This window comes from Caenorhabditis briggsae, assembly GCF_000004555.2.
Source record: "Caenorhabditis briggsae complete genome, chrV, whole genome shotgun sequence".
Lineage (NCBI taxonomy): Eukaryota > Metazoa > Nematoda > Chromadorea > Rhabditida > Rhabditidae > Caenorhabditis > Caenorhabditis briggsae.
In genome coordinates this window covers 18,054,447-18,066,099 of record NC_013488.2, presented here as the reverse complement: position 1 = coordinate 18,066,099, position 11,653 = coordinate 18,054,447, and the positions used below count along the sequence as shown (strand labels likewise).

Sequence of the window (11,653 nt, the reverse complement as noted above, 5' to 3'; positions counted from 1 at the left end):
AAAATTGCAGTTTTCGGTCGAATTTCGGCGATTTTTCTGGATTTTTCCAGAATTTTCGCCTATTTTTATGGAGTCTTTGCCAATTTTTCAAAAAAAAAAGTTAAAAAACACCGATTTTGGCACAAAAACACTAAAATTTGTCTCTAAAAATGCTGAAAATACCGAATTTTTGGCTCTAAAAATGTACTTAAAACTGAAATTTGGCTGTAAAATGTCAAAAATACAGATTTTTGTCTCAAAAATCTTCAAAAATGAACCAAAAACAATCAAATATCTATGAAAATGCGCGAAAATTTGAAAAAAAATCGGCTAAAATTCCAGAAAATTCCAGAAAAACGACTGAAAACTACAATTTTGGTACTGCTTGGCAGTAGTAAAAGTGCCACGTGGCATTTTTGCACCTGCCCAGCAGTACCAAAATTGCAGTTTTTAGTCAATTTTCGGCGAATTTTCTCAATTTTTCTGAAATTTCAGAGCTTTTCTAGATGAAAAATACGATTTCAGCATTCCTATCATAAATATTTGCTGAGAATTAGCCGAAAATTCGGAAAAAATGCCTGAAAATGACAGATTTTGGTTGAAAAACGGTTTAAAAATGCAAATTTTCGGCTCAAAAATTATCAAAAAATGGTTTAAAATGTTTGAAAAACGGGGTTTCCAGCGATTTCAGAGTCAAAATCTCAAAAAATACAAATTTTTGGCTCTAAAAATGCATTTAAAAACTGAATTTTGGCTCAAAAAATGTCAAAAATGCGGTTTTTGGGTCAAAAATTACACTAAAAAGAGCTAAAAATCATAAAATCCAGTTTTCCTGACTCGAAATCGCTCAAAAATGGGCGAAAATTAAAATTCCCAGCGCTTTTTTCAGTGAAAATCTCGAAAAAATACAATTTTTGGCTCTAAAAATGGTAACAATACAGATTTTAGGCTTAAAAATCAAAATTTTTCAGCATTTTCTGTCTGAAAATCGCTCAAAATGATCGATTTGGAAAATTTTGCACCTGCCCAGGCAGCACCAAAAATGCAGTTTTTAGTCGAAATTTCGACGATTTTTCTGAATTTTTTCGCCATTTTTGCCGATTTTCATAGATTTTCAGCCGATTTTCTCGATTTTCAGTCAATTCTAGTCATTTTTCTAGAACTTTCGATAATTTTTATGGATTTTACGGATTTTTTCTGGCATTTTCTCTGCTCCCATACTTTGCGCCGCGGTTGACGTCGACGTGTTCAACGCAGTGTCCGACGACGATCTCTGAAGTCCTGCAGGTCCGGTTTCCGATGCCACAGGCTGGTATTGCGCGACGTCGAGCATTGTTTGAGCACGTCCGAATCCTGGAGTAACAACTGGCACCGTCTGCACACTGGGTACGGTCGGCTGTTGGGTCTTCGACGCGGTCTGACCCATTTTTTGGCTAAAAATGTTTTTTTTTTATTCAAAATTTTCGAAAAAAAATTTTTTAAACGAACCTTATGATAGATTTTTGATTTTTCTATTGGTCGCTGTGTGAATCTTTCGGTTCAAGCGATCAGGCGAGCATCTAAAAAATAATTTCAGAAAAATTTTTTTTTTTCGATTCTCATTCAAAGTTTCCGGTCAGACAGGGCATAAATCAGACAGAATATCAATTAGAAATCGAAAAATTTGAAATTTATGTGAGAAAATCGGAAAAAACGACCCGAAAAAGTCAACAAATCACATCGCGCGCGCTCCAAAAACAAACAAAACAGCACTTGTCCGAGAGGAGTACACGGCGCGCTCCCTTTTGAGACTCCGCGCAAGACTTGCGAGCATGCGCCTTTAAAAGAAATGGATTACGGTCATTGAAATTTATTGACTTTTTATTTTTATCGAGAATTTCAGAAATAACCCGTTTAAAATTGGTTACCAGTGACAGAATTTTAAGTAAAAAATTAAAAAAAAAGAGAAGAAATATTTAAGAAGCCAGATGTTCGTCTTTCTCCCAAAGACTTCCGTAATGCATCCAACCGACGGAAGTATTGGATCTTGTCAACGTTGGCTCGCCGCTGAGCCTCGCCACGATCTCATCTACAGCCAGCCCAGCAGTTTCCAACATCTAAAAAAATTTTTAATTAAAAAAATTCAAATTTCCCGCCAAAAAATATAGTACCTGTGTATGCAAAATTGTCGCTAGAGCCGCACAACAAGTGGCCAGAAACAAGAACATGGAGAAGCCAAAGTGTGCACGGAGGGACGGGAACATGAAAACTTCGAGAACGGCGATGGCGATTGGTGGAACCTGAATTTTTTATTTTTTCAAAAATTTCGGATTTTTTGAAAAAAATTTATCTTTTTGAAAATTCACCAGGCGCCGCGCCACTTTCCCACTTGTTTATACCCGTCGTCCGCTCTGTATGCGTGTGCACGCGTAGTGTTGCGGTTTTGCTCTAGCCTATAGATCCAGAGGGTGGCAAGGGTTGTTGGTTCGACTCCTCACTCGGGTAAAGAAGTTTTTATTTATTTCTATGGAGTTGCAGATAAGTTTAAGAATGTCTTGAAGCCAATAAAAGCTAGAGGGCCGCATGACCAACTGGTTTTGTGTTTGGTTATGGATCTAGAGGGTAGCAAGGGTTGTTGGTTCGACTCGTTCCCCGGATAGAGGAGTTTTTATTTATTTCTATGAACTACTTGGCAAGTTTAAGGGTTCCTTGAAGCTAAACAAAGCTAGACGGCCGCATGGTCAAGTGGTCGGGGATTGAGGGTTCGAGGCTTGTGTAAAACCTTTTTCTTTTTTTTTCTATGACAGATTTAAGTTTTTTGCTCACCTGCGTTGCTTGCGAGACTTTTGCTCTTATATTCAGCGGACAAAGTTCGGAAATCATAATCGGCGCCATGACCAACATGCCCAAATTAACGGCAGCCTGTCCTAGAACAGCAGCCAAGCAGGCGAAAATCCAGCGAACATCGAATTTGAATCCAAAATTGTTGGCCATTTCCGGAATCGCCAATCCCAGCCATTCAAAGGCACATAGCCAGGTGAGGAGCACGAAAATTGGACGTCTACCGTATTTTTCGATGATTAAAGGAGCGATAAAGGAAATTGGAAGGGAAATGGCACTTATTACCATTATGGCGATTGTGGATTGGGATTGGGAGAGGCCATAGGAGATAAGGAGTTGAACGAGATATTGAGATTTAATGTTTAGGCCGGAGAACACGGGGACCAGCGAGCAAATGAAGACCAGGAATAGGGAAAATCTGAAAAAAATGTTTTTTTTTTGAAATTTCACGCTCATTAGATTCAGCAAGACTTACGAATTCCAAACTGTAACAATTTTAAAAATCGACCCAAAACTGAGCGAGTTACGGTCATTTTACACTTTTCGTGGTGGGACCCGAAACATGGAAACTCTCAGAATCTGGACATGATTATACTCATTTTGAAGCTCTTAACATGAGAAATGGAATGCTTTTTGAATTGTTCAAATCGACACAAAACTGAGCTCAGTTACGGTCATTTTACGCTTTTCGTAGTGAGACCCAAAATATGGAAACTCTCAGCATCTGGACATGATTATACTCATTTTGAAGCTCTTACACTGCTTATTTTGAATGTTTTTGAATTTTTGGATTTGGTTGAATACCAACCCAGTTATGATCATTTTACACTTTTCGTGGCAAGACCCAAAAAAAGTAAAATTTCGAAAAATTTAAAATATGGTCATGGTTCTACTCATTTGAATTGTCTTGTTGAGCTAATTCTAAAACTGCGAAAATTTTGAAAACTGACTCGAAACCAACTGAGTTACGCCCATTTTAAACTTTCAGTGGCGGTGGACCCAACCCCTAAAATTCAAAGTTTTGAGAACCTAGAATCATGATTATACTCATTTTGAAGCTCTTGACAGGATAAACTCAGATCTGTCAAAATTTCTAAAATTAACCTAAAACGAACTGAGTTACGGTCGTTTTACATTTTTCGTTGCAAGACCCAAAAATTGAAATTTTCAAAGGAACATGGTCATGATTATACTCATTTTGAAGCCCTGGATTTGCAGATTTTAATTTTTATAATTTAGATCAAATTACTCAAAAAATGAGAAAGTTATGCTCGATTTTTCAAATTTTTTAAAAAAAACATTTTTTTTTGTTCAAAATTTTTACCGATGAGTTCGATTTTGTAGAATATCCAAAATGCCATAGTTTCTCTTTGCCGCCTGTTTATTCTCATGAATCATCTCTCGAATCGTTCCATCGATCTCTTTTGGTCCCCCATCGCTACTGTAATAAAATTCCAGAGCTCGCCGAGCATTTTCTTCGTCATTTTTTTGAATGAACAAATATTTGGGACTTTGGGGAAGGAATACGGTAATTATCAAATGAATTGTGGCTAGTAGAGCAGTGATGCAAGGCAGGAGGAACCTGAAAAAAATTTTTTTTTTTTGAATTTTTTTTCACTGAATTCTAAAAATTCTGAAATATCTGAAATTTTGAAACCTGGTCATGCTTATGTTCATTAGGATTGGCTAGCTTAGCTGAATTCAAAACTGCAAAGTTTTTGAAAATTGACTCAAAACCAACCGAGTTACGGTCGTTTTACACTTTTCGTGGTGGGACCCAAATTAACAAAATTTCAAAATTCTGAGAACCTTAGCATGATTATACTCATTTTGAAGCTCTTAACAAGACAAACTTAACGACTTTTGAATTTTCGAATTTGGTTGAAAGCTAACCAAGTTACGGTCAATTTACACTTTTCGTGGTGAGACCCAAAATTCTCATAAACCAATATATCTAAAACCTAGTGATAATTATACTCATTTTAAAGCTCTTGACAGGACAAATTCAAAACTATCGACATTTTTGAATTTGAACTCAAACTGATCGAGTTATCGTCATTTTACACGTTTCGTGGTGAGACCCAAAATTTTGAAGTTTTCTAAATTTCTAGAACCTGGTCATGATTACAATCATTTTGAAGCTTTTGACCAGACAAACTCAACTGACATAATTTCAAAAATATAATCTCAAGAACAAAAAAGTTACACCCCAAAAACCAAAACACCACCTACCACAAATGTTGCGTCCCCCATACAGTAGGAAGACATAACGGGGTGACAAGAAGTGTCATGATAACGCCTCCAGAATTGATAAAAAGTGAAGAAAATCCACGTTTCGAATCCGGCGAACATTCGGCGATCCAAATAATTAAAACCACCCGAAGACCTTGGAGCATGCCGGCAATTAAGTGCCCAATTACGTATAATTCGAAACGGTTGAGCAGTAATGAGGTCAACATGAATAACGACCCAATTATGCCCAGGAAACTTCTGCAAAAAAATTTTGAAAAACAAATTTTTTTTTTGAAAATTAGGTACTTTCGTGGTGGGACCCAAAAAATGAAAATTCGGAGAACCTAGTCATGATTATATTCGTTTTGAAGCTCTTAACAAGACACATCGAATACTTTTTGAGTTTTTCAAATCGACCTAAAGCCAACCAAGTTACGGTCAATTTACACTTTTCGTGGTGGGATTTTAAAAAAATTGGGTACCTCAACAAAATTGTCTCCTTTCTCCCGAAACCATCCATCAGCCTACCCATTATTGCAAATGAGATTGCTAATCCAATGAACATGAATGAGGCGCATGCTGAGAATACGGTCTCGAAACTGCAAAAAAAAATGTTTCGTGGTGGGACCCAAAAAATTGAGTTTTCAAAATTTTTGAAATATGGTCATGATTATACTCCTTTGAATTGTCTTGTTGAGCTGATTTCAAAACTGCAAGAATTTCCGGAATTGACCTAAAAATGATCGAGTTATGGTCATTTTACACTTTTCGTGGTGGGACCCAAATTGCAAAACTTCCAATGTTTCAAAACCTAGTCATGATTATACTCATTTTGAAGCTCTGAACTTGCTTATCTCAAATTTTTTAGTTAAAATCAATTTTCTCCAAAAATGAGCAAGTTATGCTCAATTTTCCAAAAATCCTCCAAAAATGTTTGTTTGCCTAAAATAAGACACCAAGTTTTGTTTGTTTTTGATTTTTAGAAAATCGTATAAATAGTTTTTAAATGATCAAATTTCCGTATTGTTTCGATCGTTTTGAGGATCATATGATTTCACTTTTTTTCAGTATTTGCCAAAAATTTCGTAAAATGATAGAAAAGTTTTGGGCGGCTCTCTTATCAGTTCAAATGGGGGACGTCACTAGGTCAAATGTTTAAAAATAGAGCGAAAAAAGACTTCCGGGAAAAATGCTAAATTTTTCTGAAGCAAAAAAAAACTTTTTTTGAAAAATTTTAAATTTTGGGTCTCACCACGAACATTGTAAAATGACCGTAACTCGACCAGTTTTGGGTCAATTTTGAAAAATCTTGCAGCTTTGAATTTTTCATGTTTAGAGCTTTGAAATGAGTATAATCATGACTAGGTTCTAAGATTTTTGAAACTTTGGGTCCCGCCACGAAAAGTGTAAAATGACAGTAACTCGGTTGGTTTCAGGTCAATTTTTAAAATTCTTATAGACTTGAACTTTTCTTGTTTAAAGCTTCAAAATGAGTATAATCATGACTAGGTTCTAAGATTTTTGAAACTTTGGGTCCCGCCACGAAAAGTGTAAAATGACCGTAACTCGGTTGGTTTCAGGTCAATTTTTAAAATTCTTATAGACTTGAACTTTTCTTGTTTAAAGCTTCAAAATGAGTATAATCATGACTAGGTTTTGAAACATTGGAAGTTTTGAAATTTGGGTCCCACCACGAAAAGTGTATAATGATCATAACTCGGTTGGTTTTGGGTCAATTTTCAAAATTTTTACAGTTTCGAAATCAGCAAAATAAGCTAAATCGAATGAGTATAATCATGACGAGTTTCAAAATTTAAATTTAAAAAAAAATTCTTACCTTTCCTCATTATCGATTCCATAATTTTGTCTCAAACTCTCTCGAAAAAAGTCCTTAATTGGGACGTTCATTAGGTTCAAACACGCCGCCATTATTTCACCGTATTGCGAAAAAATCGCATGCGACAGTGTCGCCCAGAATAGCCGACGAGGGAGGAGGAGCATTCTGGAAAAATCTGAAAATTCCAAAAAAAAAATTTTTTTTTTGAGAAAAATCAAAATCAATATTAATGTAGGAAACAAGTAAACAACAATTTTAAAATCGAAATTTGGTGAAAAAAGATTTTTCGGAAAATAGCAAAACAATTTTTTTGTCTGAAAATTTTTTTTCTTATCACTTTTCTAGCTCCGCCCCCTTTTTCCCTGTCCCTATTTTTATCATCTCTATGTATATTTTTAAATCAAAAAATCAACGAAAAACGTAAATTTTCTGATAAATTGATAAAAATTTTTGAAAAAATCAGCAAAAAACTGGTCAGTACCAGTTAGTTAGCTTAGCTAGCAATTTTTTTATTGATAATTTACCGCAAAGTTTTAAGGAAAATTTCAAAATTTTTAAAAATCAAAAAATTAGAAATTCAGAAATTCGGAACTTCAGAAATTCAGAAATTCCGAAATTCAGAAATTCAGAAATTCAGAATCTCATAAATTCAGAAATTCAGAAATTCAGAATCTCAGAAATTCAGAAATTCAAAAATTCAGAAATTCAGAAATTCAGACATTCAGAAAATCAGAAATTCAAAAATTCAGAAATTCAGAAATTCAGAAATTCCTAAATCCAGAAATTCAGAAATTCAAAAGTTTAAAAGTTCAAAAATTCAGAAATTCAGAAATTCAGACATTCAGAAAATCAGAAATTCAAAAATTCAGAAATTCAGAAATTCAGAAATTCCTAAATCCAGAAATTCAGAAATTCAAAAGTTTAAAAGTTCAAAAATTCAGAAATTCAGAATCTCAGAAATTCAGAATCTCCAAATTTCAAAAAAATTCAACAAAACTGAAATTCTAACTTTTCTAAAACTTTTTTAAAAATTTTGTCAAAAAATCGAAAAAAAATGAAAAAAGTCTACAAATTCTTCCTTTTTGTTCTTTTTTGCACTTTTCTTTGTCCCTTCTATCTTTTTTCTTATCAGTTCTTCTTCTTTTATTGTCTATGACAAATTACAAATTTTCAGACCCCTGATCAGTCTGAAAAAACTTTAACTGAACTTTAAAATGTCTAGTTCAAAGTCTGAAAATCTGAAACGAATTGAGAAATTAAATTTTTTTGAATTCTGAAAATCCAGAATTCTCGATTTTCTCGCAATTTTTGGAATTCCTTCTGTATCTGAAAATTCTGAAAATAATGCCTAAAAACATTAAATCATATATTTCAACGAACTGAAAAAATGAGGATAACAAAAAATAAGTGGAGAGAAAATTCTAGAAATTTTCAGACATAACGTTTTCTACAAAAATTCTTTAAAAAAAGGACTAAAAATGCAACAATTAAATGCCCAACATCTTCTTCATCTGTCTACCGTACTCTCTCGTTTTCTCTGCCGTCTCTTCTGTGTTCCTATACGTTTTCCACATCTCTCCAAACTCCGCCAACGCCTTCTCATCAGTTTTAAGGCCCGAGCTCTTGGCCTTTTCAATCAAATCCTCCAATTTCGATTTGGTTGTGGAGCCGTCGAATTCCACTTGGAGGTTGTCGGATCGTTCCTGGAACATATTGTAGTTTGTAGTGTGATTACTGAGGCGGAATTTTGAAAATTTTGAAAAAATTATTTTTTAGACAATTTTCGAAAATTGTGAATTCGTGGTTCTAAAATGTCGCAGTTCTAAAATGTCCCGTTCTAAAATGTCGTGGTTCTAAAATGTCGGAGTTCTAAAATATCGTGGTTCTAAAATGATCAAGTTCTAAAATGTCGAGGTTCTAAAATGTCGCGGTTCTAAAATGTCGAGGTTCTAAAATGTCGCGGTTCTAAAATGTCGTAGTTCTAAAATGTCGTGGTTCTAAAATGTCGCGGTTCTGAAATGTCGGAGTTCTAAAACGTCGCGGTTCTAAAATGTCCCAGTTTTAAAATGTCGTGGTTCTAAAATGTCGAGGTTCTAAAATTTCGTGGTTCTAAAATGTCGTGGTTCTAAAATGTCCCAGTTCTAAAATGTCATTTTAAGCATTTTTTTCAGGTTTTTAGATAATTTTTTTTTCATAAAATTCTAGATAATTTCCGGATTTTTTAAAATTTTTAATTAAAAAATTTTTTTTGTTTATAAAAAAATTTTATAATTTTTAAAAAAAATTTTTATAAGTTTTTAATAATTTTTATTTTTTTTAATTTTTTTTTCAATTTTTTTAAATTCCAAATTTTCTAAGCTTACCTTAAGCTCCGCCCACGCCTCCTGCTTATTGGCCTCGTGATACAGTACCGTGAGCAGATAATGAGCATAATCCAGATTCTGTTTGCGTGTATGACACCTATCAGTGATAATCGTCAGTTTTCCCGTCTCCTGATTATATCGATTTCCAGCCAGACGAACCAATTTCTCCGCCGCGTTTTCAGACAATTTCAGAGAATCGACATCGACGATCATAGTGATAACACGGCTTCTGATATCTCTGATATTGGTTCCCTGATGGATGTAGGTGGAGTATTGGACAGAGATCGGGAGCAGGGATGGGGTTAGCGAGGCATCAGACAGCAGTTCTGGTGGGTAGGGAGTGCAGAATTCTGGAAAAAACCAACATTTTCAGAGTTTTTAGAGAGCTGAAATTTCCATTTTTACGGGGATTTTTGCTTCGAAAAATTGGGTTTTCATGATTTTTGGACTATTTTGAAGAATTTTCGAATTTCGTTTCGATTTTTTTTCTCCGATTTTTTGCAAAGTTCTTAGACCTTTTCAAGTTTTTCAGCTATTTTTGACAATTCTTTTTCGATCATACTTGTACAATTACGGGCTGGCCGGGCTTGGGGAAATTTTCAAGGCCCGGGCCCGGCCCGGGCTATGAAAATTTCCAAAAAATTACATTTTAGAACTACGACATTTTAGAACCGCGACATTTTAGAACCGCGACATTTTAGAACCACGACATTTTAGAACTACGACATTTTAGAACTACGACATTTTAGAACCGCGACATTTTAGAACCGCGACAATTTAGAACCACGACATTTTAGAACCGCGACATCTTAGAACTACGACATTTTAGAACTACGACATTTTAGAACTACAACATTTTAGACATTTTTAGGTAAAAAGAAGCTTATTTTAGTAATATTTAGCTGAAAAATAGCATTTTTCGCCCATTTCCACCCGATTTTCCCCCCTACTTTTGATAGCTTCACAGTGTTGTTGAACGGCAACAGGTGTCAAATGAAGGAAATTGGGAATTTTGACGAGCTCCAAATTGCCCTCCTTCTTAAAAGGCGCCCGTTTCTCAACATTCGGTCTGGATCCCATTCGAACTGGCAACGGGACGACACTCGATGCAAAAGTACGTGCCGCCGGCCAGATATCCGACCATGTATGCTTCTCCGGATCCATTTCCTCGCTTCTCGGCGGTCGTTCGGCCAGACGGTCCATCAGGTCGAATCTGCTTCGAGTCTTGACTTCGGCACGTCCTGTCGCCTGTTCTAGCTGCGTTTGACCGCGCAATTTTCGTTTTGGCATCACATAGAGCTCACGGAAGTCCTCGCCCTGCAAAAATGGAGATTTTAAGCCTAGTTTTGGTCTTCAAATTCGCCTTTTTCGACATTTTTCAGATTAGAAATACGTTTCTTTTCGATTTTAACGCCTTAAAATGGTTCGAAATCGCCCAAAAACACTTCAAACCTCGAAGAATTTCAAAATGCGCCAAAGGCACGCCATCCGCTTGGAAATCGCTTATTTTCAGGCGATTTTTCAATTTTAAAGGTCAAAATCTTGAAAATAGCTGAAAATTCTGGAATTTCAGACAAACATTGACCAAAAAACGCCTGAGCGGATTTCCAAGCGACTACGAACTACAAACTACAGACTACGAACTACAAACTACAAAACGCCTTAGCGGATTTCCAAAATGAGCGGATTTCCAAGCGTCTGGCGCGCCTTTGGCGCGTTTCAAAATTCTTCGATTTGAAGCATTTTTGAGCGGATTTCGAGCAATTTTTGGTATGTTTTCCGCTAAAATCACAACAAAAGGTTATTTTTCGCTTTAAAATGGTTCAAAATCGCCCAAAAATGCTCTAAAATGACCCAAAAACCCTTCAAACCTCGAGGAATTTCAGGCGCACCAGTCGCTTGGAAATCGCTCTTTTTTCCGTGGTTTTCCCGATTTTGACCAAAAAAAACCGATAAAATCAAACAATTTTGACCAAAAACGCCTGAAAATGAGGAAATTCCAAGCGGCTGGCGGCGCACCTTAGGCGCGTTTTGAAATTCCTCGATTTGAAGCGTTTTTAGGTCATTTTTAATGGAGTTTTCGTGATTTTGGTGGATTTTAAGTCAATTTTTGTGATTTTCAGCTCGATTCAGCTCAATTCTAAGTCTTTTTTTCCGATTTTAGCTGAATTTTAGGCTGAAATGCCTAAAATTCAAAATTTTCGAAATTTTCAGATTTAAAATGCTTAAAATTCAAATTTCCTCTGCCCTACATTCTCATCCTTCGCCGTCAACGATCCAGCCGCCATTGCTTGCTTCGATTTCCCATAATCCGCGCCGCCGACCGCATTTCTCAATTTATCGGCAAGTGTCGACTTGCTCCGTGTGCCAATATGGCTTAGGCGGTGCATTTTACCTGAAAATAGCGAAAAATTCCAGGAAA

At 35.6% G+C, this 11,653-nt stretch overlaps 3 protein-coding genes across 3 annotated transcripts in view; all 3 read right to left on the bottom strand.

Annotated features, from left to right (window-relative positions):
• CBG23815 overlaps positions 1-1,405 on the bottom strand; it is a gene marked incomplete at both ends in the record, with an annotated part of 6,908 nt that extends 5,503 nt beyond the window's left edge. Inside the window, one exon of the mRNA XM_045238522.1 lies at positions 1,201-1,405. Within this exon, the coding sequence (XP_045091174.1) occupies positions 1,201-1,405 (205 nt within the window). The remainder of the gene's footprint in view (positions 1-1,200) is intronic.
• Positions 1,406-1,934: 529 nt separating this feature from the next.
• On the bottom strand, positions 1,935-7,032 carry CBG23814 (the record flags this gene model as incomplete). Its single annotated transcript, XM_002647178.1, has 7 exons — positions 1,935-2,075; positions 2,130-2,258; positions 2,785-3,217; positions 4,124-4,381; positions 5,032-5,289; positions 5,514-5,630; positions 6,869-7,032. The coding sequence occupies 7 exons, from the start codon at positions 7,030-7,032 to the stop codon at positions 1,935-1,937; spliced, it is 1,500 nt and encodes a 499-aa protein (XP_002647224.1).
• A 1,323-nt stretch (positions 7,033-8,355) lies between these two features.
• Cbr-mrps-35 lies at positions 8,356-11,621 on the bottom strand (the record flags this gene model as incomplete). The annotated part of the gene is made up of 4 exons (XM_002647177.2): positions 8,356-8,571; positions 9,232-9,581; positions 10,182-10,548; positions 11,484-11,621. The coding sequence occupies 4 exons, from the start codon at positions 11,619-11,621 to the stop codon at positions 8,356-8,358; spliced, it is 1,071 nt and encodes a 356-aa protein (XP_002647223.2).
• Between the last annotated feature and the right edge of the window lie 32 nt (positions 11,622-11,653).